At 50.7% G+C, this 27,580-nt stretch overlaps 1 protein-coding gene across 1 annotated transcript; it reads right to left on the bottom strand.

Moving 5' to 3' along the window:
• Positions 1-465: 465 nt before the first annotated feature.
• Positions 466-26,908, bottom strand: LOC308608376 (G-protein coupled receptor 143-like). Its single transcript, XM_081221363.1, has 9 exons — positions 26,373-26,908; positions 23,104-23,213; positions 21,820-21,914; positions 15,597-15,689; positions 13,055-13,164; positions 11,389-11,497; positions 9,655-9,772; positions 8,160-8,403; positions 466-1,151 (listed from the first exon to the last, which is right to left on the bottom strand). Exons 1-9 carry the CDS (start codon positions 26,638-26,640, stop codon positions 1,057-1,059), a joined length of 1,242 nt encoding a protein of 413 aa, XP_081077489.1. The 5' UTR covers positions 26,641-26,908; the 3' UTR covers positions 466-1,056.
• Positions 26,909-27,580: the final 672 nt, after the last annotated feature.

Here is a 27,580-nt window from a genome sequence, read left to right as displayed (position 1 = left end):
CTTGATATAAACGAGGATCACGTGGCAGAGCTGGCTGCAGTGTCCTGAGGAAATGGTGCCTTGCCTTTCGATAGACTTACCTAGGTGGCTTGCGTCTCCAGTGAATAATATACATAGTATTTTTGCCCCCAGAGATATATATATATATGTGCACATGTATACGTTCAATATCGATAGTATACAAATTTTAGGAACAGCCGACCGTCTGCACTGCCCATCCCCCAGCCCGCGGCCCCCGGGGATGCAGAAGACCCCCTGCGGATAAGGAAGACCCCCCGCGGATGCGGACCAGGGGCCCCCGCGGATGCGGACCAGGACCCCTGCGGATGAGGATGAGGGCCTCTGTGGATTTTGAAATCCGTGCGGGTCCTAGAGCAGATCTCTCATGGATATCAAAGGACAGCTCTCTATATAATTATATATGTATACTTTATATATGTAATCTATATTTCAACTGATGGAAAGATGGAAACGTAGGCAATGTCTGAGCATAAGTCAGGTCCTAAGGATTCCTTAGACTCGGTCATTGCTCAACACAACGTGGGGACCGAGGGCTCAACTGCTGGTCCAAGCCTGTCCTCCGCTGCCCCCTAGTGGTGGATAAGGAGCTTGCTGTGCAGCTGCTGCTCGGTGCTCCGTGGGTCCTGCTGCCTTGTGGCCTTTTGGCATCATCACTATCTGACTCGAGAGCATTCGCTGGAGGAGGTGTTCAGACAGAATCCAAGTCAGGCTGGGAGCTCGGACACAGCTACTTTATTAACTTTTCCAAGGACCTGGATCTGGCATTTACATTACAGCCAGATCAGAAAAACTAATGTCGATGGAGAGTCTGGAGAGAGATCTCCAAAGAGTCCCCCTGCCGTCCCCAAGCGCAGGCTCACGGATCATCCCTCCTACCGCAAAGAGGATCTCGGGGGACACACTAACGTGGTGATGGGGGTGACATTTGGGGGATGCTACACCCTGCAGTGCGCTGACTGCAGGCGAGAACACAGTCCTAAGGGGTGAGACACGTGGAGTCTGGGGAAGACGGGTCTGGACCTCTGTCTCGTCTTCTCACAGGTCTCCCCGGGCTTTTGGAACAGATTCAGCCTCCTTTCCGTTGCAGGACACACTTGCAACATGGATTTCAATTGTGCTGGCGTCAGAACCTGGAGAGGAAAAAAGACTGTCACGTGATGGTGTCCGTGCCCGAGAAGGTCTTTCACAAGCTTCACAACCATCTGTATTTTAAAAAGAAAATTACATGATGCTTTCACCTACATGTGGTTAAATCATTCCGAAGGACAAAAGTCCTACAGAATTCTCTGGGGCAGCTGATGTATGACCCCCCTGAAGGGAGGTCCACCCCGCCTCCCTTCCTGCAAACCTCACCGCTGGGCAGCTCACCGCATCTCAGCCGAATCCTGTGGATGCTGCAGCCCAAATGGAAACAGACTGTTGACACGGGGGAGTTTCGGAGCCCTGGGACATGCTGTCTAAGGGGCCCGAGGTCTCAGTGCACTGCGGTGACGGTGGGCACAGCTGCCCCAGGGGCCACTCGGGAGCAACAGGGCTCCGGGGTCGTGCAGCCACCTGCTCTCAATTCCACAAGGTGCCCCAAGGACTCCTCTTACTAAAACTTAAGAGGAGGGACGTAGGTGACAATCAGTAGAGTGAAAGCAAACATCACTCCAGCCAAAAGAATAATCCTGGAGGTCTGTTTAGCCATCCCAACAACACGCCGTCCTTTAGAAGGTGTGGGAGATCTTTGCAACAGATGTCAGAATTGTTCTTTCTATGGATATCACTCCACAAATATCCAGGCCTGCCTGCTGGGTGCCAGGTTCTAGGGTGTGTGTGTCAGGAATACAGCACAGGAGGACGCAGAGAAGGGTGGCCTTTTCAGCTGTGCATGGGGCAGGTGACTGCCTTTCAGGAACATCTCCAGATCCCAACTCCCTCCACCGAGAGGCCCCGCTGACGGCTGCAGCCTCCTCCTCTCATGTCCCTCTGCTCTCTCACAACCTTCAGGCACATGCTTCTCTTCCATCCAAGCTCAGTGCTGCCCCAGGGCCTTTGCACATCTCTTTTTTTTTTTGCCTGCAAAGCGCTCCAGATTTTCTCATGGCTCACTCCCACACTGCATTCAGGTCTCAACTCAAATGTTACCTCCTCCTCAAGGAGGGGTCTGGGACACGTATCTAAAACCACTCTCCTGCCCCCTCTTGACGTGGTGTTCTTCGCAGCACTTCTCGCTGCCTTGAATCTTGTACAGTTCTTTGAGACTTTCATTCACAAATGCTGATACAATAATTATTATATAATCATATGGAGAGTCTCAGTGGACAGCGCATCTGTCTACCTTACCACAGTATCTGTAATGCTTCAACAGGCCCCCGGCACGATAAACTAATGCTGAATGGCTAAATACCGTGGGGTCACCGCCTTGACATCCGTGGGACACGGCACAGGCACCTCAGAGCACTCATGGAGACTAACGTATAAACACCGGCAGGAGCAAGCCCGCGGTAAGAAGAGCCACATGCAGAGTTTAGAGGACACTTCGGGGGGAAAAGGAGAGGCCGTCAGCACTGTGGGCTTGGAAATGCCTGGGGAAGCCGGAGCTACAGGAACAGGTGACGATATTACCCAAGAGGAAGCAAGCGCGGGGTCCGCTGCGTGGCCGACACACCACCGTCCCCACCAGCACCCAAACCCCACAGCGGCCTGTGCTGCGAGAGGCGCGCAGCTCCTCCTCCCAGGGCGGCCCCGAGGCGAGTCCAGGAGAACACAGGTCGGAGGGGAGAGCCCACCAAGAGGTGGGAAAGGAATTCAGAGGACGGGAGAAGGGCCGGCATCGCGGCTCTGGGCCCCGAAGCCGGCTCCGAGGAGAAGCCGCGCCGCCCTCGGGGCAGGTGGGAGCGGGAAGGCTCGGTTCTCTCGGCGTCGGTCGCCGTTCATGAGCGCGTCCTGGGCTCGTGGGAACGTGTGTGCGATTTCTGTGGTCTTTTCGAAAAGCCTCTGGGTTGGAGCGTCACACGGGGTCTCGGGATCAAGATCTGGCCCGTGACCTGACACTTGGGGACATATTCTGCCCCCTTTTTCAGAGTTCCTGCTTCCTTCCCCGTCCCCCGGGGCTCCACGGAGGAGACCCCTTTGTGTCACGACAACCCCGAGGGTCAGACGCCAGTGCCGCCGCTAAACAAACACACACACACACACACACCCGCCCCGCGCCCCTGGCCCCCAGGCCCGCCTGCGCCGCGTTGGCTGGGTGCTTGCAGCGTGGGCTTTCCGGCAGGCCTGCCTTTCCATGGGTTTTCGCGTCTGGTCTTAGTCTCTGAGAAGCAAATCCAAAGAGGCCATGGTGGGGGTGAGGGACTAATTCTCTCTCGGTGCGTGTGCACGTCTGGGTGTGCGTGCAGGAAACGCGGCTGCCAGCGACCTCCCAGCGCCCAAAGGGCCGAGCGCCTTCCTAGCAATTCCTGTCAGGGAGCCCTGCAAGCCCAGGCAGGTTCTCGAGAACTTCCTGGCTCCACGCGGACCTAACAGTTGGGAAGGCATGTTGGGTGCCTCCGGCGCCCTCATCTGTTGCTCCTGGATCCCTTCAAACCTCGAGGCCCGAGATCAGAAACACCAGCCAGGTGGTCAGTTGCATGAGCCACAGAGGGCGCACAACCCCTGGGCCTGCGTCCGCTTCAAGGTGTCGAATTGGGTCCAGCCAGCCCGACAGAGCTGGAGGCCCTGGGGTGTGTTCTCTCCCACACTCCCCTGGCAAACACAACCCATGGCGCCCCCTGGTGTTACGTGGAGGGGCTAGTGACGGCAGAGAGAATCACAGACAAAGAATGAGGTGTACGAGAGAACGGAGAAACGGGGACGGTAACGGGGAAGCCTGGGGGAGAACAGGGAATTTGGGGAGGTGTGAAGCTGTGATGGAGGGTAAAGAGATGTGGGAGAGACGCAATGCGGGGAGAAAGTCCTGTGGGAAACGGCAGAAACCTGGTGTGTGTGTGGTGGGGGGAGATACGGAATTGCCAGGCAGAACAGAGAGTGATGGGGAGAAGAGTGTTGTGGGAGAGACTGGCCGTGTGGAGGACAGGCACTGCGGGAGGGAGAACCGTGGGAGATGACGGGCCGTTGTCAGAGAGAAGGAATCAGGCTGGAGAACAGAAATCTCTGCAAGAAAAAGAACTTGGGGAGCAGTGGCAAAATGAACTGTAGAAGACAACAGATTTGTGAGAAACCCTGAAGAAGCCAGAATTGTGGCAGAAAATGGGAAATTGTGGGAAGAGAGTTGTGGGAGCAATAGGGGGCTGTGGGGGACACACACAACTGTGAGAAAAGCAAGGGGTTGTGGGAGAAGATGGAGAATTGTGGGAACCACAGGGAGTGGGGGAGGGAAAGGGCAACTGGGGGTAAGAGGGGACGGCGCAGGAACTGGGGTGTTGTGAGGGAGACGGAGTTGTGGGAAAGACACTTGGGGAGAGAGACGTACAGTTACGCCCCCTCACTTCCATCCACTGCGCTCTGCACAGGCCACAAGCTTCCCACCTGTGGACACACTACACGTGCTCTCTTCTGACGACAGCCTTCCTCATCTCCCCACACGCCCCGCGCCTCGGCCCTACCCCACTGACTCAATCCTTTGTGCCCTGTGGTCCATCTTGTCCACAGCCACACCCCCATCCCTGTGGCCACGCCCCTCTGCCACAGCAAGGGAAGGCCTGTTCTCCTCGACGCCCCTCCCCGCCAGGCCTCTGCCTAAGACATCCCCCCTTTGCGACCACGCCCCCACCTCCACCGCCGTCCCGCCCTGCCACCAGAGGCGTGCCCCCCTGCCGGTGGGCAGGGCTTGGGGGAACCGGGTCCAGGGTGACGCTGAAGGCTAGGGGAGCAGATCTTCCGAGAAATACACCCCCCAACCTTTGAAGGCAATGATAAGGTTAAAGTATCCATCAGATCCCGAACTTTCCCGTTGTGAGCACAAGTGTTCTGTTGAAGTAGGGCCAGAGGTCTGACACTACGCTTCGTAAAGCTCATGGACAGAGGAAATAATATTTTAAGGTTTTCTGGTGCTCACCAGATAAAAACCAACGAGGTTTTTGCTTATTTGTGACAAGTACCCTTTTTTCTTGACTTTTAGTCCCAAGGGAAATTCTGATTCTTCGTAAAGATGCGATTTTGAACGAAGTTGTCATAGAGAATTACACACAGATCCCCTCGATGTTAGCTGTTGCCATGGTCACGAAGCGTGATCGTCCAATCAACTCTCCCACATCCATTCACTAGGCTAGTCCTACAAGCAACTCTGAGTGCTTCTCTCGACTTAAAAACCTTAACTGGCCTCTCGCTGGCCACTAGATAAAATGCAAACTCCTTAGCAGAATCTGTAAAAACCCTTCGTTAGCTGTTCCCGACCTGCCTCTCCAGCTTCCCACAAATCCCACGCTGTGGCCACCCCTGAACGACGTACAGACATTCTGCACTAAGTCTCCACACAGGGCGTCCTCCGGGCTTCCTCCTCTCCCATTCCAGGCTGCGGTGCAAGACCCAGTCTGCACATCACCTCCTCCGGAAACCCTCACCCATGCACCAACACCAGTGGAGACCCTGCCTTTTCTGTGTTCCTTTAACGCGTCAGACTTTTTAGAATGAAATATAGTATTGTCTTTACTTAACTGATACTTGCAAGTTTCCTACATGATACTTCCCAGGGACACTCACAATCCACACACACCGCCCCCACCCCTCAGCTAAAATGCTGTTGACCGTATTGCAGAGGCTCGATGAATATCTGTTCAAACTCAGTGGACTTATGTCAAGTACCTAGTAAGTGCCAGACACCACGTCAGATACTTCCTGTCGGAGGCTCAGTGTAAGCCTGTTGGCCTCGAAGTGAATCCTAAAGTAGTAGACAGAGGCTTAAGGATATGATAAACCAGTGAAGCTTCATCTTAACCAATGCAAACAGGGAGAAGCCGAACTGTATTTACTGCTTCGAGTTTGTATCTCTGGGCTTTTCTCCCACATGTAATAGTACTTTCTGTATTATGAGTAGCTCCCTGCCTTTACTAAAGAGACTAAAAGCAAAGGGGCTGGGAAGGAGGAGAAAGGAAACGGCCCAAGACCAAGCCAGCCGTATCTCATTTCCAAGATTACCACTGTAGACAGAAGGCTGCCGTTTCCTGAGGGTTCTGGCAGCAGCGTGTACAGCCTGTGGTATAAGAACAGGAGTCTCCTGCCTGGGGACCATTCTGCCCTGGGCTTGTTTCCTGACACGTATCCACGTCGTTAGCCCAGATCGCCCTGCCTTCGTACTTAAAACGCAGATTGGAAATTTTCATGGACTCTTTCATTCTATTTCTCGCCAACATTTGCTCCATGTCTCCGCTCAGGTTATGAATATGTAATGGAATTTATGTATGCTTACTAGAGTTAGCATTTATGGAATGCCCTCTGTGTCCCAGCACTATTTAAGCACACAGCACAAAGATCTGTTTAATCTTATGAAAATCAGTGTCGTTAGCACCCTATTAGAGGTCAAGAAATACTAAGTGAGATTTGCAGGAAGGGCTGCAAAAAAAAAGGCCAAGATGGACAGTCCTGTGCCCAGAAGCCACGAGCCCTCCCTGGAGGTTATCATCATGGCTCCTGCATAGCAAGTCCATTCCTTATACTTAGACCATATGTCACCTTGCCTCTAACAAGCTTGACAAATGTTGCTTTTATTCAAAGAAAGTGCTTGCTCATTATAAAGTCTTACTAAAAAAAAAATGGTTAAGAAGATCTCAACTCTTTTTTTCCCCAGCTCTTTTGAGATATATTTGACATAGTACCCCAACTCTTATGTTACTAAGAATTCTTTAAATCTTACGTCTAAGAAGTCTTTACATCTTACAGTTAATTACTCTTAGGCCTTTTAGAACTAATGTCCCATCAAAAATGTGTAATTTAACATAATTATTACAAACGACTATTGGGCCCTTACCACGTGCAGTGGTCAGCATGAGTACAAGATGGTACACGGGCTGCAGAGTGATGCATTCCTGTTAAAAGCGTTTTCAACCAGCCCCAGTGTAATCAAGTGGGAAGAGGGAGGGGCTTCAGGGCCTCAGTGGGAACAGAAGGAGGGCGTGGGGTGGCCTCCTCCCCAAGCAGCATTTGTGGGAATCAACCCCCTGACCCCCAGAGGAGGTGCTGCAAACATGTGTCCGCTTCTTGTAAAGAATTTCCAGCCTTGTTACTCAATGCTAACAGCAAAATGTCTGCTCGAGAAGAAGCTTTCAAGGGAATAAAGATCTGCATAGACCAGGGACGGTAAAGTTAATCAGTTATCATAACCATGACAGTCCCTGAGATTTAGTTCGGAATAAGCATCATAGGTCTAGTGACTATTCTCTCTCATGACCCATCTTGATTAGACTATAAATGAGCTTTTTGTAATAGTAAATTCAGAATACAGAGCAAATGATAAATTATAAGGTTACAGTATGTTTAATGAAAAGCACATATAATAGATTTATTTATATATATAAATAGTATTCATGAATATATAAATATAAAATGTATGTAGTAGGTTTAGTAGATGGCAACCTTTAGAGAAACATTATTTGGGTCTTGAACTTTCTTCCTCCTTGTCCGCTGGGTTAATAGACATAACCCCAAGTCAGATTAAACAGGAGTTTAAAAAGAGGACCAATTTGAGGACCACAGTGCTAGAGTCTTGAAATGAAAAGGACAGATCAGAAGAGCCAGCACTGGACGAGCAGCGTGTTGTCTTAAATGTCCCCGAATGAGGTGGACAAACCAAGTTGCCACTAAAAGCTACAGAGGTCAGGCTGTACCATTCATTGTCTTACAGCAGACGTTCGCGACGGCTTTGAAGGGGCCGTTTATCTCATATGCAAAAAGCCATCCAGCCCAGGGTGGAGCCAGTTACAACGATTACAAGGCTACGGTGCTTAATACCTAGAGGAAAGGTCCCACCGTCATAGTAAAAGGAGAGGTGGGTGATGCAATGCAGGCCTAACGCTGGCACTTTCCACTCTCGCCTTGAAGCAGGTTCCGGACATCAGGACAGAAATGCTATGCACCAGCCACGTGGCCGTTTATCAAGCGTTTCCAGGGGAGCCAGGGGCCCCGCCGTCTGCCGGCCTTGGCGGAGGGGCTCTTACCTTCAGACAGCAGGCTCAAGGCCTCGTCGGAACTGTGCTCGCCGGCCCGCACCTCCTTCCCGGCAGCGGGGCTTTCCCGGGGCTCACGGGAGCCCCTCGGGGATGGGGAACCCCGCTCGGCGGCCGAGGTGCTCATCGATTCCCACTGGATCTCCTTCCTGGGACCCCGAAAAGCTGGGCGCCAGCCTGTCCAGCCGTAGAAGGCCAGGGACAACAGGAACCCTTGGGCTGGATTCAGTATCCCCTGGCAGGGAGAACAGAGAGACAGGGATGAGTCAGGGTGAGGCGGTGGGAATCAGAGCGCTGGGTGCTCCCAGGGTGACTCGGGGCCCGCTGGGCTGGCCTCACTGCAACCTGCCCCACTGGCTGGTGTAGGGCGAGACAGAGATTGTCTGGAGGTGCTGGGCCCTCAAAGGTGCGTGAAGACCCAGGAGGTGGGGTGGGGAGAGGAAGCTGAGTCAGACCAGGGAGGAGGCAGGAGAGGGAAGGCCCTGGACGGCCCAGCAGGGCTGTCTCACCTCTGGCCGTGGCCGTGCTCACGCCCCTGGCAGGTTGTGACTGCACAAAGGCACCGGAGCCTAACAGTCAGTCTAGGAAACTGCTTACGTGTGGTCCCTGCACGTGACCACAGCACAGGCAGGGGCGGAGGCAGCTAATGCTGGTCTTAGCCTCCTGCATCAGCCTTCCCCCGACTCTGAAGCAACATGAATTTTAATTCTGTGTAGGGCACCGTGCATCTCTCCACCAACAGCTCGTGTATGGATTTTTGTATTTGCAAATGCAATATAAAGAAAACATGGAGGGAAACGACCCATGCGCTTCCCACCTTATGAGGATTTTATGTATTTCTCGCCAATATTTTTTCATACACGTGTTACTAGGTAGTTGAAATCAGTATAATTTTTAGATCTTGCATTTTTCACTTAACACTAGATTTCACCATTGTCATTTTTTTACATTGTCACCTTCAACATCGGCTTAACATTCCTCAAGATCAAAGACCATCATTAACGTAACCGTTCCCTTTTGTTTAAAACAATGTGGGTTATCTATGATGCTTTATAATTACGGATAATGTTATAGGCAATACCTACATCCCTATGGTTTTTTCAGTCTGAAACATTTCTTCAAGATAAATTCCCTGATATTTTATTTTTTTTATTTTTATTTTTTTTTTCAGGCACAAGATGTATATATTAAAAGTTACTAGGATGCACTGTTTTGTTTTGTTTTGTTTTTTTCCCTGATATTTTAAATCTGCCTGAAAGGTTTGATTCACTTGCCAAGTTGATTTACCAGAGTCATATCCGTTTAATAACGATCCCAACACAATGAAAATAGCTAGCTCATGGACCAAGGCCAGATGTTAGCATCCCAGGAACCTATTCAACTCCCTGCATATTTAAATAACATAGATTATACTTCTGAGTGGTTTTATCCCTTCTGTTTTTTCTTTTTTCTTTAGGAAGAACATTTTAAATTAAGATGGACCTACCATCATGAACCACGTGGTCTCGGCTGCATTTCTGACCTGTTTCAAAGAGCCTCCATTGATATCCGGTTGCATTTCAAGATAGAATAAAAGGCTTTCATTGATGATATTCGACACCCAACTGTTAGAAGGAAAATGGCCCACAGGGCCCACAGGTGAAGAGAACATGTGACATAATTCTTTTTTTTTTTTTGCGGTACACAGTCCTCTCACTGTCGCGGCCCCTCCCGCTGCGGAGCACAGGCTCCGGACGCACAGGCTCAGGGGCCATGGCTCAGGGGCCCAGCCGCTCCGCGGCATGTGGGATCCTCCCGGACCGGGGCACGAACCCGCGTCCACTGCACCGGCAGGCGGACTCTCTACCACTGCGCCACCAGGGAAGCCCCCATAATTCATTTTTAATGCTGGGGGTCAGGGACCATGCCTCCCGAGACCTAGAGGTCCTGGGGGGGCAGTGCCTGCTTAGCAGCAGGGAGGACGCGGCACACCAAGCATCTGATGTAAGACCTGCCCCCCACTGAGCCCAAAGCAGAGACCAGCAGATCCTACTGATGGTCGCACCCAACACCACATCAGGTGGAAGGTTCTAGCACATGTCAAATAACCCAGAGCTCACCCTTCCTCTGAAGAGTAAGCTCATGTTTTGATGGAGACCACAACAAATCTTGACATTTTATGTCTGAATTTTTTGAGGTTATTGTTGGCAGGCAGGTGACGTTTGAAACCACAGGCTCGGTGTAGTTTTAAGGGAGCTGATGTACGTCTCTCGTCTCTCGTAGGAGACTGTCCAAACAAACATGCTCACATCACATCAATTATTAACACCACAAAGGCGTGCTCTGTCTTGCGAAGCATTGCTTCACCACAGCGAAGTGTTTCCTGATTCCAGTCGAGTTTGCATTGGTTACAGGTCTGTGCCCAGCACACCCACTTGCAGTGCTGGGGCAGGACACCTGTGGAGGGGGTTGGGGTGGGGGGTGGAGGGAATGGGGGGTGGGTGGACAGGAAGATTGCTCTCTACCCTTCTTTTTTTTTTGATTATTTTTATTTTTTTGGCCGTGCCACGCAGCTTGTGGGATCTTATTTCCCAACCAGGGATGGAACCTGTGTTCCCTGCCGTGGAAGCGTGGAGTGCTAACCACTGGACCGCCGGGGAAGTCCCACTCTACGCTTCTTGCCTGAGCAGTGAGTCACAAGCCCTTGCCCTTGTATCTTGTCAGATACAGGAATCCTGGTGTCAAGACTGATGCAAGGACTTCCCTGGTGGTCCAGTGGTTAGGACTCCACGCTTCCACGACAGGACGTGCAGGTTCAATCCCTGGTCGGGGAACTAAGATCCCACATGCTGCACGTCAAAAAAAAAAAAAAAAAAAAAAGACTGCTGCAAATGGGTGGATTTAGAAGGCCCTTGATTTGAATGCTAACCCCAGCGATGGGGCAAAACTCCGGAGGCATATGGTTGGGATGCATCAAAACTAAACTCGGGACTTTTCGTTCTTAGGGCTTTTTATACAGTTTGAGTAGATGTGAATATCTTTCCAGAAGTTCACGGAGGGTAGACTTGCCTTCCTGTCTCGCAAGCATTTCCTCCAAAGGCTCCTATAGCACAAGTGTCAAAAATTTCCTCTCCAAAGACGCTTCCCTTTGGAACTTTCAGGTCACACTTGGAAAAGCAAATGACAGGCGGTTTGCATTTCCCTTCCCAGCGACAGTTTTAAAAAAAAGAAGAAAGGTTACCAAATAATGAAAACCAGCATGATTTTGAAAAATCGGGTCTTGATCACGTCTCCCATCCGCCTCTCATTCTCCGTGTAAACTCCTTGACTTCCTTTTAGTAAAGAGGCCACTGTGAAGAGCAGAGAGGAACAGCACGTAATTTCATTATTTACGTTTCCCGCGTGCAAAGCAAGGGCAGTAAAGCAGATGGGAGCTCAGAAGCACAGCCAGGAGAGCGTGAAGCCCAGCAAGACCCTGCCCGTGCTTTCTTCACCACCTCCACGTGGGACTTCTGGGAGACTCACGGCAATATAGAGTTTTTAAACATTTACTACGAAGTCACTTTAGATTTACACAAGATTTGCAAAGACAGTACCAAGAGTTCCCATATACCTACATCCAGCTGTCCCCGGAGTTAACATCTTACACAACCATAGTCACATTGGTCACCATGAAGAAATCAACACTGGTACAGTGCTATTAACTACACTCTGGAGTTTATCTGGATTTTACTAGTTCGGGAACTACAGTTGTTTACAGTTTATATTTTTTACTATAAAAATGATGCATGCTCGCTATTTTAAAATGTTGAAAGATTTGACATTTATCCTTGTAGACAAGTTCGAAAATATAAAAAAGTTTAGAAAAGAATTGATAACCCATAGTTCACCCAGAGACAAGCATTGTTAGCATCTTAGTGTATTTCTTTCCAGTCTTTTTTCTATAAGTCATTTTCATTTGTTTGATGTAATCAAATCACTATTTTTTAATGCAATTTTGTTAAAAAAAAGCTATATTTAATAGACTAGTTTTTTTGGGGGAAGGGGTTTTTTGTCTTTAATTTTTATTGGCGTACAGTTGATTTACAATGTTGTGTTAGTTTCAGGTGTACAGCACACTAGTTTTAAATGCAGATATGCAAAGAGAGATGCAAAGAGCTGCAGTGATTTTTCCCTCCCTAGTGGTAAAGCACTTCACTTCGGTTAAAGTTCTACAACCCGCAGCTGATCATCAAGTGACCTTTCTGTTCAGGTGTGTTTCTTTCTTCTCATTCTGCTCGTGAGGGACCCACAGGGCAGCATGAGGGGCCTGGAGACTTGCCCCAGGGCACGTTTCTTTGAGGATGGGATGGGGCCTGGAATGCAGGTCCCCAGGCTTGGCCCGGAGGTCTGTCCAGTGCATTCTGCTGACTCACAAGATCCCTCTCACTCAGTTCTTCCTGATGCATTTGACTCACTTCCTGTGCTCTCCTTCCTGTTTACTGCCCAAGTGGGAGAAGACACAGGCCCACACATCACGGGAGGGCCCAGGCTCCCAGGATGGCTCAGTCCACATCTGTCCCTTCCCCTCGGCTACCCTTTCCTGCTCCCGTCTCCCCTCCACAGTTTTCCAAGGCCACTCGGGTCCTCTGGGGCACGCCAGTGGCAGACTCAGCATGAGCCCAGACAGAAGTGAAAAGTCCCCCGGTCCCGGCTTTGAGCTAGCAGACGTTGGCCAAGGACTCGTACAGCCCGTAACTGAGCAGGCTCGCTCCCTCCCATTTATTAACCCCCTCCCTTTCCCCAGCTGTATTCTGCTCCTCTCTGGAGGATGACAGATGAGGTCCGTGGTCCTAGATGATGATCAGAGCCCGGGGCCCGGGGCCGTAGCCGTGGCCTCGCCCCCAGAGCACGTCCCTGTGCTTTACCTGCAGTCACTGTCTTTCGGAAGAGGATGGGGTTGGCCACGAGGACGAGCAGCAGGGGCAGGTACGTGGTGACGTAGTGGGGGACGGCGTGCTCCAGGCCCCTCTCACACCTGAGGGAGGAAAGCCGGGTCATGCTCGAAAAAAAAAAACGGGGCTTTGCCTGAGATACGACGACTTATCTGGATGTCGAGATAAGAGGACCAGATCGAAGAGGGAAACACACAGATGACTTCTGACTCTGCCCGAAGGAAACCTGACTCATATCTCAGGTCTGCGGACAAGCGATAAATCACAGAAGACGAAGGATCCATCATGGCTCTGTTTGTCTCGCAAATCAGGGAGCTTGTCAAGTTCCCTGCTGGGAAAGGGTGAAGAGTGGAAAAGGCTCCCTGGGGTGGTGGATTCCCCCCCACCCCGAACTCCCCCACTGGGTCTCTCAAACAAGTGGGTCTCCCCCTACTTGTCTTTCAAGCAAGGCAAAGGCGTTCTATGAACCAGCTGGGTTTTCGGCACTTACTACGTATGTGCTAAGCCTGGCTGACATCACGCATAAGATCCAAGCTCTGTTCTCGACCAACTCAAAATACCCAAGCCTCACACTGCACAGGATTATCTGTTCTCATGGTGACAGATAATCGTTTCAGTGGTTCTTTTCAGGGAGAAGGACCAGGATTTCTACTGACGGGTCTTGAGAATCATCCGTCACCACAGGACACGGTGGAGTGCCACACACAGGTATGTGACCAAGGTCGGGGCTATCAGTGAACAAACACACAGTGTAGAGGAAAATGGCCAAGAGGAAGAGAGAATCCAAAGCAAAGGGGATGTTGCGCAGGCCCGACCCCGGACGGGGTGGAAAAGCAGAGGAGGGAACAGGTCCTGTGGCCACAGAATCGTTTTCATATGGATGACGTGCTCACACCAGAGGCGAAAGTGGCTGAAAATGCATGAAAACAGGTAAGAAAAATGCAGTGCCCGTCTTTGTTGCCTTAAGGATGAAAGTACCACCTGAGGATGGTGCCTTCTTTTTGGTTTTTTGTTTGCGTGTTTTGTTTTTTACCCTGAAAGCCGTATTTTATTGGAGTATGGTTGACTTACAGTGTTGTGTTGCTACCTTCTTTTTAACAGAAGCTTTCCTCTTCAGCTGCAAAAGCTAAACTGTGGTCTGGAAGGGCTTGAGGGCAGAAAGGGAAACGAGGAGGAAGAGGTGAGATTCGGATGCCCGAACGTAAGGAACCAATGAGAGAGGCTGGGAGCCTGCCGAGCGCCAAGGGCTCTGGGTCGTCGTGGGCTCCGAGGATGGATATGAGGAAGGAGGGAGATGCTTCAGGGGGGCGGCCTCGTGGAGACCGCGGGGCACCTTGGCGCTCCTGAGTGCCCTGCAGCAATGGCTCCCTCGCGCTCAGACGCAGCGTCCCCAGTATCTCACAGGTGGAGGCCAGAGATAAAAACTGCCTTTCCAATGAAGCGCATCCCTCTGTAACAGCTGCTAACTGTGTATTTGTCCTTTTAGGGTTCCTGGGGAGAGTGGGCTGTTTGGAGTGATCGACACAGAGGCCTGGGAGGAGTCACTGTCCACAAAGCAACACCAACGTGGAGACCTCTCAGTGAGTGGCTACAAGAAATCGAAACAGAATGGGCAGAAACGGTCTACACCACAGGTCAGCAAACTTTTTCTGTAAAGGAGCAGCTAGTCAGTATTTTAGCCTTCGGAACCCTCATAGCCTCTGTCAAAACTACTCAGCTCTAATGTGTAAAGCGGCCGTAGACCATACGTACACAAATGGGCACGGCTGTGTGAATAAAGCTTTATTTACAAGAGCAGGCAGAGGGCTGGATCTGTCCTGAGGGCTGCGCTGTGCTGATTCCGGGCGTACACCGCCCTGAAATCACAGACAAAGAGACAATATCCAACCTCTGTTTTTCAGCTTTCCATTGAAAATTAGAGTATATATCCTTGGAGGGACCTTGAGGCTTTACAAATGGTTGCACTGATGGGGTTTTAAACTTGAAGAAATGCCTGAGACAGTTTCAGAGGCCACATCGCCCAGTGTCTGTGTTGAGAACAGCACAGGATAGAGAGAGGTGAGAAAGTGCAGACAGCAGAGGCTTAAAATAAGCTCGTCAAGAGCGAGCGACCCTGTGTGTCTTCCAGCCATCTCCAATTCATTCTTGGGATGTTCAACTCACCTGCTCGCCCAGGGGAAGCTGGTTTGAAGCATGAAAAATAAACAGTGGGCAGGGGAAGGCTGCGTCCGTCTGGAGGGGGACAGGCCTGGAGGCTGGCACACAGGCTGGTACGGGGGAGCCGTGGCCCCACTCTGCATCCACACCGCGCACAACGCCGACCCACACGCACGAGACAGGGAGAGAGGGAGGGATGCTAACTCAAGGTGCCAGCCACTGTGCTCTCAGCTGCACAGATCCAGGACGATGGCCTGCCCGCCCACTCGGGGTCAGCGCCCAGGCGTCTCCTGCAAGAGAGGCGGGGGGCGGGGGTCCAGGCGTCGGGGGAGCGGGCTTGCGGGGAGCCCCGGCTTACCTGGCCACGGAAGGGTAGTACAGCATGAATGCTCCCTCTATGCACAGCAGTGCGGCCAGGCCCCAGGCCATCATATGGTAGAGCAGGATGGTGCTGGGGGACGAAGTGGCAGAGAGGCGGCCACGCCTGAGGTCCAGCACTGGCCAAGCCCCGAGCTCCGCGAGCGGCAGGAAGACGCACACAGAGCAGACCCTCGGCAAACAGCTGCCTGATGCTGCCTGTGAGGTTTTTATTTTTCCTCGGATGGAGGTGAAATTCATATAACGTCAAACTCACCATTTTAAAGTGAGCAACTCAGCGGCATTTAGGACATCTACAATGCCCTGCAAGCACCACCTCTATTCAGTTCCAAAACATGTTCATCCCCCCAAAAGGAAACCTGGACCCATTCGGTGGTCTTTCCCCGTCATGCTTGTGCCCCCAGCCCCGGCAACCACTCATCTACCATCTGTCTCTACGGATTTGCCTATTCTGGACATTTCATCTAAGGGGAGCCATACACGACGTGGCCTTTTGCGTCTGGCTTCTTTCCCTCAACCTAAGGCTTGCAAGATTGAGAGGAGGGGACGTCCCTGGTGGCACAGTGGTTAAAACTCCACGCTCCCACTGCAGAGGGCCCGGGTTCGATCCCTGGTCGGGGAACTAGATCCCACATGCATGCTGCAACTAAGAGTTTGCATGCCACAACTAAGGAGCCTGCATGCCGCAACTAAGACCTGGCGCAACTAACTAACTAACTAAATAAATAAAAGACTGAGAGGAGTGAGGCACGGGTACCTCAGAATTCCTCCTAAGTGCCTGGCTCCCCCAGTAGGCAAGCAGCTCCTGGCCTCTGGCCTTCCTGAAGTCACCTCCATACCTAATATGCAAGCGTCTTAATGCTCAGTCCAAACCAAGAAGGAGATCTCTAAGAAATGGGTGGTTATTCGACGTTCCAGGACAGCAGGGAGGTTTCCTATCTTGTCCCCCTGCCCCCCATTCCCTGCATCGTTCAAATTCTCTCATCGTTACCATGTCCATCCTTCATCTCTGTACTCCCACGCACCCCACCCTGTCCCCCCTGAGAGATTCAAGGCAGCCAGCCTTGCAGGTGGGGTCAGGACGATGGACCACCTGAGCCCGTGCAGAGCTACCTCGCTCTTCCAAGACAGCCTTCGTTTGCCTCTTCTGTGCAACGGGACGGGGCTCAGGGCTGCTCCCTCAGAGGTGCGCACTGTTACTCAAAACTCTGCCAGATGGGGCTTCCCTGGTGGCGCAGTGGTTAAGAATCCATCTGCCAATGCAGGGGACACGGCTTCGAGCCCTGGTCCGGGAAGATCCCACATGCCGCGGAGCAACTCAGCCTGTGCGCCGCAACTACTGAGCCCGTGCGCCACAACTACTGAGCCCACGCACCTAGAGCCTGAGCTCCGCCACAAGAGAAGCCACCGCAACGAGAAGCCCGTGCACCGCAACAAAGAGTAGCCCCTGCTCACCGCAACTAGAGAAAGCCCATGCGCAGTAACAAAGACCCAACACAGCCAAAAATAAATAAATTAAATTTAAAAAAAAACCCTCTGCCAGCCGCCTGGCAGAGAGGGCAGCCCCTGGCCCATCAGGACTTTAACCCTGCGGACCCGCCGTGGGGACAAAGGGCGTGGTCAGGGATGCGGTGAAGGACACCCTTCTAAAGGAGCCAGGAGGGAAGAGAGATGGCCCAGGAGGGCAGGCAGGCTTCAGGGAGGAAACGCTGCACAGCTGGCCCACCGGGCGGCCACGCGGACGTGGCTGCACCTTGGCCTCCCCTGGCACTGCTGGTTCTGGAGCAGCCCTCCCTGCCCGTCTGGCTTTGGGAGCGCGTGGGGGTCTGTCCTGCCCAGAAGTCACAGGCTTTGCAGGACACTCAGGAAACTAAGGAGCAGCTTTGTGCAGGGGCTGGGCTGTGGCAGGGTGGCATCTGCGTTCCAGACGCCAAGCCTGGGCTGCAGGGAGCCGCTGGGGTCATCTCCTGGGTGGGAGGGCGAGGCCAGCTCGCGCTCCCCGAAGCCCGGCCCTCGGTTCCCCCAAACGCCCACGAGGGGAGGAAGTCAGAGCCGGGCCGCGGGGCCCAGGCTGCGGCCACGTCAATAACCAATACAGCCAGAAAGCCACACCCATGTGGCCGTGGTGGATCCATCCGGAGCAGCCCCGGCTGAAGGCCCTCGTCCCTTTTTCTGACGGCAAGCCAGTTTTCACGTGCAGGCACGCGAAGGCCCCCCCCAGACCCTCCTTGCTCTCACACTCCCCTTTTCTTAGGGCAAGCAGAGCTTCTCCCGGGATCTCAGGTACCGGCCTGCATGGTTAAAACGTGCGTCTCCCGCACCTGGAGCCCAAGAGGCAGTTTACATGCTAACTTTCAATCTGCCTTAATGACATTGCTTAGGGAAAATTCTCCCGCGCCAAAGGAAACAGCTAAATGCTGGAAGGATCTAGAAGGGAATGCGGAGTTTAATCCAGCCATACCGGAGAGGTCTGGCCCCCTGCCTGGGAATTCCTCGGGACCCCTCTCCACCAGCTGCAGGTTCTTCATTGCCACCTACAGAATCCACTCCGCCCTCGGCTCTGAAAACAAGCTGGCGATTCAAAGAGGGGCTCCAGAGGCTTCTGGACCCACACGCTCAGCTCTGGCTCTAAACCCCCCAGGGCTGGCCCCTCAGAGACCTCACCCTGGGAAGTGTGACTTCTGCTAGGGACGAGGTCGGGGCTGGGTCTCCGTGGTTAGAGGGCACCCGTCTTATTTCTCTGCTGTGTGCCCGCTCCTTTTTGATGGGAGAGCCCACTTCACTGCCGACGGTGTTCCTAGCCCTGGAACCCTGCCCTTGGGAGGCATCTGGATGTGTGGCATCCCTGGAGGGCGGCCTCCTGTTGGATGGGCAGGTCCTTGGAAGCCTGGCGTCTTCTAGTCCCTGCACGTCCGCAGACTTCTGCCTATCCTAACGCCAAGCTCCAAGATGAATTCCAAACACCCGCCGGGGTGTGAGGAGGGCTTCCGATTGCCTGTCCTGGCTTCTGAGGGCTCTGTCTGTTCTCCGGGTCCAGAGAGCGGTCACACAGCCCTGTCCAACTCCAGTCCCTCACGGGTGGAGGTGCATTTCCTATGACAGCAGGAGACATAGTCTTCTAGCTTCTGTTCGGTGCTGCAAGGTTCCTCTCATCTCCACAACTGACTGGTGGTCTATGAGGCCTCTAACGGTGTCATAGCTCCGATCCCTCCCGAACTGAGTGAGGGAACCATCCCACTTGCACTCAGCTTCAGGGACAAGGTCTCCTCATGCTGCTCGCTGCCTACCCAAAATCATTCTCCCTTTTTTTCCTCAGCAACAGAACCTGCATGTCAGGCAGAGCAGCAGCACGCTTGGATAATCAACTATATTTCCTACCTCCTCTTACAGCTAAGTGTGGACAGAAAACTAAGTTCTGGCCAGTAACACGAAAATGTTATTGTTGTGTAAAACTCCCATGCACAACAGGCCTGCTTAAAACACCTCCCTGCTTAAAGGGATCTGGCTCAGGGGACAACAGGCCCCTTTTGCATGGCCCCCTACCTCCTTCCTGTTTTCTGGAATGCTGATGTGATGGCTGGAGCTCCAGCAGCCGTACTGGGCCATGATACCTTGAGGATGGAAGTCACATAATGGAATGGTGGAGCAGAAAGAGAGAAGGAGCTTCAGTCCCTGATTTCCATCATAAGAGCCCTAGATTGCCTACCTCTGGCCTCTTTTAGCATGAAAGAGAAATTCCTATCTTAAGTCACTATTGTTTTATGTATTTTATGTAGCCAAAACTAATTCTCACTGATATACCTGGTTGGCAGCCTTTAAACCTTAACTATCTTCCCTACAGAATTTTCACAACCAAGTATCCCTCGGTTTTGTACAGATGTGTAAGAGCTTGGGAACTAAGGCAAAAAGGTAGAAGAAAGAAACCCCAAAATGAAGAGAGTACTAAATTTCAGGCCAGAGAGACAAAGTGAATGATGATGTGATACATGTAAGGAATACCAAGGATTTTAGAGTGGTGATTCACTAAGATTGCCCAGTGTAGTCTATAGCCTTAATGTGGTCTTTATTTGGTTACTCACGTTGGTTTTAAAAGTGAATTTATTCAACCAGTGGTGCTGGGGCAACTGGATATCCACCTACAAAAGAATAAAGGCGGACCTATCCTCACCTCCACACAAAAATTAATTCAAAGATCTAAGTCACATTGTTCAAACTATAAAACTCTTAGAAGGAAACAAAGGTATAAATCCTTGTGACCTCAGGTTAGGCAATGGTTTCTTAGGTGACAGCAAAAGCACAAGAAATAAGAGGAAAAAAAACACAAAAACTGGATTTCAAAATTAAAAACTTTTATGCTTCAAAAGATACCATCAAGTAAGTGAAAAGACAACCTGCTGAATGAGAGAAGATATTTGTCAATCATATATCTAATGAGGTACTCGTATCCAGAATATATAAAGTACTCCTATAACTCAATAATAAAAAAGACAAACAGCCCAATTAAAAACTGGAAAAAGGAAGCGAAGAGATATTTCTCCAAAGAAAGTACACAAATGGCCATTAAGCACATGAGAAGATGCTAAACATCATTACTCATCAGGGAAATCAAAACCACAATGAGATGCCACTTCACACGCAGTAGGATGGCTACAATCTCAAAAAACCAAACAAATACACAGAAAACAAGTGTTGTTATCAAGGATGCGGACAAACTGGAACCATTCAACATTGCTGGTGCAAAGGTAAAATGGTACAGAGTCTTTGGAAAGCAGTTCAGCAGTGCCTTATAAGGTTACACAGAGTTACTATATGACCCAGGAATTCCAGTCCAAGGTGTATACCCATAAGTATATGGTGAAAACATATGTCCACACAAACACCTGCATACAAATATTCATTGCAGCCTTATTCGTAACAGTCAAAATGATGGAAACAACCTAAAAGTCCAGGTACTGATCAACGGGTAAAATGCAGGTAGCGAAACAATGGAATATTATTCAGCCACGCACAGGAATGAAATACTGATACGTGCCACAATATGGATAAATCTTGAAAATAACAGGCCAAGTTTAACCAGCCAGATACAAAACGCCACATATTGTATGACTCCATTTACAGAAACTGTCCAGAACAAGCAAATCCAGAGACAGACAGTAGATGTGAAGTTACCAGGAGCTGCGGGAGAGGGAAGGATGGGGAATGACTAGTAACCAGTACAGAGATCTGGGGGATGAATAACACGTCATAAAACCAAATAATGGTTATGGTTGCACAGTTCTGTGAATATGCTCACAAACAATGGATTTTATACACTTAAACAGATGAACTTTATAAAGCTATTTGAAAAGAAAAAAAGCAAACAAGGGCTCCATGCAAAGGGGACCTAATGGACGTGGACCACGAACTTGGTCGGGGACCCATCCTTCCTGGGCCTGGAGCCAGGAGACCAGGACACCCGCCATGCCCTCCTGCTTCTCTTTGGCACATAGGTTCTCTGGGTTTCTTTCTCCTCCATAACACGCACATCCCAGCTCCAACCCCAGCTCCCAGTTACGGAGCGCCTGCTACGTGCCAGGCTCCATCCATAACCATCCACGGGTACTATCACATTTACTGTTCCCAGGAACCTCCTGAGGTGGGTACTGTTTTGCAGCCGAGAAAACGGAAGTCCAGAGAGGTTCAGCAACTTGCCGACAGTCACACAGCTAGTGAGTGACGGGGCAGGAACTTGAACCCACCAGGACCAAGGCACTAACCCTTCCTGGGTTCCTCCCAGGCAGCCCCTGGCAGCTCCAGAACTCTTGGGCTCCGTATTTAGCATCCTGTATCAATACATACATCTAAGAACTTTTTTCCTAAACCTTTAGACACCATCAGAATTTTTTATTTTCATGCCAATTCTTTTTTTTTTTAAAGTCTTTGTCCTGTTCCAAATATTTAATTTACTGAAATACTGTTTTCAGGGTTTAAAAATCCTCATTTTTTTTTCTTGGTAGGGGGCACCCGGAGAAATCCTCGATATTTCGATTGTGCCTTCAGCCTTTTATAAAAATGAGCTGGCACCGATGTTTCTCGGTGGAGGGGTCAGCTGAAAGGTTCTGATCAGCTGTGTCTGCCGTACAGAGATGGAGCGCTCAGCGGTGTCTCCAACCTTCCCTCAGGCAACAAACTAGGGCAAGAGCCAGCTGGCTTGCTCTGAATACCTCAGTCCCGCCGATCTCCGGACCACCAGGTAGGCATCGACCGCATAGCAAAACAGCCACCAGAAGCAGGCACTGTACAGCAGCTGGATCCACATCTGTCATCGGGAAAAGCCGGCATCAAAGCTCCCGGACATGGGTTCCAGACTGCCCCGTCCGTGAAATGAGCTGGCAGATGCCCACTTCCTCTGACGTCACGGGGCAGCACATGAAAGCCCTGCGGAGAGGCTTGGTAACCCAGGCTGGGATGTGGCCTGGGACGGGCGTGTGCCTTGCTGCTCTGTGTGCTCCGCTGCACCGGGTCCAGCGAGCCCTGCCTTGTGCTAACGCTTGTGATCAGGGAAATAAGGGGCTCAGGTGTACAGCTTGGCCTGGCGTGAAGGTCTTTGAACGAGAAGCCCTTTTGCTGAGGACCAAGGAGGATGGACAGGAAGGAGCTTCCCAGTAGAAGGAAGGCGGTGGGGGGGGAGCTCCGTACGTTAGAAGCAGCACGAGATCTATACACTAAGACGAGGCTCCATCGGGATGCAGCTGGGAAGCAATAGAGGGGAGGAAGGGAGAGACACTGACAGTTGTGGCACAGATGGCGGGGTCAACAGGGCATCAGTGTCCTTTGAGGTCATTCACTGGAGGGTTAACTTGGCAGACAGCAATATGGATGAACAAATTGCTATATTTAAATATATGTTTTGTTAAGTAAATACATCCATTAAATTGATAACTTTTTTTTTCTTTTTTCTTTTTTTTGGCCAGCTGGTTTTGATTGTGGCTGGATCTAAGGTAAGGATTGAATGTGTGTTTAAGGGTGGGGATGGGGAACAGACTAGCACAGTGGTTCTAAAACTGGAGTGTGGGTCAGAGGCCCCTGGAGGGTTTGTTAAATCACAGATGGCCCGCACCCCAGGGTCCCTGGTCAGTGGGGTGAGAGCTCTGAGCATGTGCATTTCTTTTGTTTGTTTGTTTGTTTTTGCGGTACACGGGCCTCTCACTGTTGTGGCCTCTCGCGTTGCGGAGCACAGGCTCCGGACACGCAGGCTCAGCGGCCATGGCTCACGGGCCCAGCCGCTCCACGGCATGTGGGATCTTCCCGGACCGGGGCACGAACCCGCGTCCCCTGCATCGGCAGGCGGACTCTCAACCACTGCGCCACCAGGGAAGCCCCTGAGCATGTGCATTTCTAAAAGTTACAGTGGACTGGCGGGAGGGATGCGACCACACTTTGAGGACACAGCGTAACGAAGCGGGGCAAAGGGGAGGGAAGGGAGAGACCAGGGGAGGTCCACTTACTGCACTCCCCATGCAGAAGGCGACGGGCCACACGTCTGTCCCGTTCACGGCTGAGATGTCGTCCACGAAACTCGGGAACCCTAACCACACCGTAGACCGGACTGTGATGCCTAAGGGAGAAGCAGGTGATGCTTTGTATCTGCTCCTAATGCAAATCTAAAGGTGACTGTTGACTCTGTAAAAATGATGGATGGATGGATGGATGGATGGATGGATAGATAGGCAGACAGACAGACAGATAGGAAGGGAAAGAGAAAGATGTGAGGGAGACAGGGAGGAAAGAAACACACGCTGGTGTGTGCAGAGAGACAGAGAAAAAAATAAGACTCAGAAAATAATTATTATGGTAGTGGAGCAATCCCAGGCACTTTGATTTCAACTTCAACCACCATTAGCCACACTGCTGTCCCTAACGCTGTCTGTTTGTTTATTTGGCACCCAGAAGTGATTATGTGAATAACAATTTATATTTCTTGGCTATATTTTTAGTGTCCGAGTTAACTAGTCCTCACATAAAAAAGAATGATTGAAAAAGCACATTCTGAAGTTTAAAAAGATAGTTCTTTCATTCTTTAAAAAAATACATTTAAGATTTTCACAAATTAGTTCTTGACAGTCTACTTTTGACATTTATTATTTGTGAGTTTTCCCTGCTATTTGACCCAAATATCTAATTCTCCTCAACACAGTATACACACCTAAGGCATATATTAGGGTTCTTTGTTAAGTAATTCAATAGATAGCCTTTGTTTAAGCATTCACTATGTGACACACTGCTCAAGGGGACCTGTGAGCAGTAAAGAGTTACACACTAGTGTAGTGTGTGTATTTCACATACAGAAATATACACTGTGTCACATGCTACCGAATATACACTGTGTCATATACCACTAAAGGGGGACTATGAACACTAAAAGCCTAAGATACAGCTTCTCATTCTTAAGCACAGATAACAAAAATAATGCTTTGCTTCCACATAGTGCTTTGTCATTTTCAGTACAGAGCTCTGCTTTTAGCTCGATAAACACTTTTTTTTTGGTATCTATATGAGGTGATGGATATTTCCTCAACTAAACTTGTGGTAATCATTTCATGATAAATGTAAGTTATTATGCTGTACACCATAAACTTATACAGTGCTATATGTCAATTATGTCTCAGTAAAACTGGGGAGGGAGTTCTCTGGTGGTCTAGTGGTTAGGATTCTGTGCTTTCACTGCCGTGGCCTGGGTTCAGTCCCTGGTCAGGGAACTGAGATCCTGCAAGCTGCACGGTGTGGCCAAAAAAAAAAAAAAAAAGATATAAAAAAAAAAAAACTGGGGGAGAAAAACCACCCCGTGAGATAGACATCTGTATTTCTTATTTTTCAGTGAGGAGGCCTGGTCACCAAGCCTTCCCCTGACACCTGCCTCTGCTCATTTGCCCGCAATGTCATGCACCTTCCTTTTAAAGGCTAAAGGATATACGAATATTATTTTGCTGACCCTCAAAAGATGTTTGGGTGCAGCTCTATTTTCAGATATTCAAGTTACAGAAACTAGATTATTATTAAGATGCTTTTCCAAAATGCTTTAGCAGAATCAGGAAGAAAACCAATTTTTTATTTTATTGTCCTGCACCAAATTGATTTTATCACTATAGCTTCCTGTCTTACTCCTCGAGTCTAAGAAAGTGACTAGAGGTTCCATAGCATTTATCTGAAGCCAAGATTCTTGAGTGTCTCCAATCACACAACCAGGAACAGGAGAACCAGACCCTGGGACACACAGCCACCTGCGCCCAGAGAAGCACTCAAGGTGCCCCAGAAGCTGCTGCTACGCCCTCACGGCAGAGCAGTGGAAGGCACTTCAAATACCACCAGCAGCCTTTCCTTCAAGAGCAAACATGACTGAAAAATACAATTCCAAAATGCCAGCACCTGTCAGCCAATTCCAAAACATGAACAGTATCTGGATCCTGATTCGAACAAACCAATTGTAAAATAGCATTTATGAGACACCTGAACATACACCAGTGATATTAAGGAACTGGTTTTCATTATTTTGGGGTGATAATGATATCTGTGTGATATATATGATTTTTAAAAACTCTCATCTTCTACAGCTATATATTGAGATTTGTGTGGGTGAAATGATATAAATTCTGGAATCTGCTTAAAACTAATCCAGTGGAGAGTGGGATATGGGGATGGGGTATAGATGAAGCTAGGTGATGGGTACAGGGAGTTCATTATACAATCTCTCTACATTTGCATATGTTAAAAATTTTACAAAATAAAAAAGTTTAAATGCTTGGCAATATCTAGCATAGAGGTTTGTAAAATGGGCCATGCTAGAGTTGAAAGCAGGGCTCAGCAAAGTCTCTGTAAAGGGCCAGAGAGAAGATATCTTAGGCTCTATGGGCCATAGTTTCTCTGTTCAGCACTCACTTCTGCCCTTGTAGGGCTAAGATGCCCCCCAAACAATGCACAAGTGCAGGGCATGGCTGTATCCCCATAAGGCTCCACGTACGGACGCTGACATTTACATTTCATGGACTATTCACATGTCAGAAACAGTCGTCTTCTTTAGATTTTTCTAAAAACACTTTAAAATGTAAACACTTTCTTAGTTCCCGGGCCATAGATAAGAGACGGCAGGCAGGATGTGGCCCAGAGGCTGCAAGTTTGCCCACCTGTGGTATAAAACCCAAAGTTAGATAAATAAACAAGCAAGTAAATAAAATTGTTATATATACATATAACACACACACATATATATATAACATATATATATATGGGTTTCTTCCTGATTCTGCTAAATCATTTTGGAAACGCTTTTTGTGTGTGTGTGTGTGTGTGTGTGTGTGTGTGTGTGTGTGCGCGCGCGCACGCGCACGAAATATTAACTGTTAGTCTCTCACTAGTGGTACAATTAGGGATGCATTGTATTTTCTGGGTTTTCCTTCACAGCACCGTCTAAAGTTTCCCTAGTAAGTGCAATAACAAATACATCAAACTGTTTAGAAAAAAACAAAAAACCACGGTCCCCCGAAGGAACTTTTACCAACCATCTTGTATCGCAGAGTCCCCCGGTCGTCCAGTCCGGCCCCTGGGGAGCCGCCTCCGGCTCGGCCCTCCCACCCGTGGGCCGGGCGTCCTTACCCGCGCGGCGACCAGGTCCCAGGCGGGGGCCGCGCGCGCTCATCCACGCCCCCGGCCGGGAGCGACCTGCGGGCCGCGCGCCCTCAACCTCGCGCGGACGGGTCCCCACCCGCGGGCGCGCCCTCACCCAGGCAGCCGAGCAGGTCGCAGGCGGCGGCGGCGCGCAGGATGCGGGCGGAGGCCGGGGCGCGGGCCGTGGCCGGCGGGGAGGCCGAGGGGAGCCCGGGGCCCGCGGGCCGGCGCCCGGGCAGCAACCGCAGGAGGCCGAGCGCCAGGTGGAGCGCGCCGCTGCCCAGGCACAGCGCGTGGAAGGCCCGCGGCTGGAAGCTCAGCACCAGCTGCGTGGCGGCGTCCCGCGTGGCGCAGCAGAAGGTCCCCAGGCGCGGTGAGGCCATGGTCCGTGCTGGGGATGCGGCTCGGGTCTGCCGGGACCCCGCCGGCCGGTCCGGGTCATGTGCTGGGCCGGCCCTTGGCGGGGGTGGGGTGGGGCCGTCATGTGCCCTGGGCCTCTCCGCAGCCCCCGCCCGATCCCCTGCGCTGGCAGTCAAGGCGCCGGGCTCGCTGGGGGCCTCGCGCCTCTGCAGACGCCACGAGGCCTCACGAGGGTGATGCTTGGTCGGGGGGGGGGGGGGCGGGGAAGGAGCGCGCCGGGGTGGGGAAGTCAGCTCTCTCCCCTTTCATCAAGGCCTTCCCAAGGGGAGGCGTGGGGCGTTGTTAGTTCTCCAGAATCCAGAGCCCCCCCACGCTCCCCACCCGACACCGCCGTCTCATCTTAACTCATAAGAAAGCATGCCTCGTGCCAGATCTGCCCTGTGTGGGACTCTGACGTCCCTAGTTTTGATCCCTTACAGGTTCATAAACTGTGACTGCAGTGACTGGCATTAAAATACTGCTTTTTTACGGTCGCTCTCCCATACGGAAAGGACCCCCCAGAGCTAGGATTTTCCCTGAAAATCAACCAATCTTGAAGAAAGGGGAAACTGCTTTGCCCAGCTGCCCGCCCCCCCTCCACGCATTGTGCACCTTTCAGGGCTGTTCCATTTTTACTCGTCTCAGCAATGTAGGGTTAAGTTTTTCACATTGTAAATTCGCTTTGGAGAGTAACTCTGTTTAGGAAAAAAATGTTCACGTTTATTCAGATTTTCTTAACTTCTTTAATTTCTAGATGAATTTCAGTATACATTGAAAATCATGCCTTATTCTCTATGTATAAAAGTTTCAAAATGATATTAGTACTACTGATAATATACTGAGTGGATTTTTTTTCCTTAAAAACTCTTCAGGGTTGAAAATAAAAGAGCCCCCTCTAGATTCTGGCTCTACTAACCAAAGCTT

The sequence above is a fragment of the Mesoplodon bidens genome, assembly GCF_964165515.1.
Source record: "Mesoplodon bidens genome assembly, chromosome: X".
Classification (NCBI taxonomy): Eukaryota; Metazoa; Chordata; class Mammalia; order Artiodactyla; family Ziphiidae; genus Mesoplodon; species Mesoplodon bidens.
The sequence above is the reverse complement of the archived record's forward strand: the minus strand, read 5'-3'. Positions and strand labels throughout refer to the sequence as shown.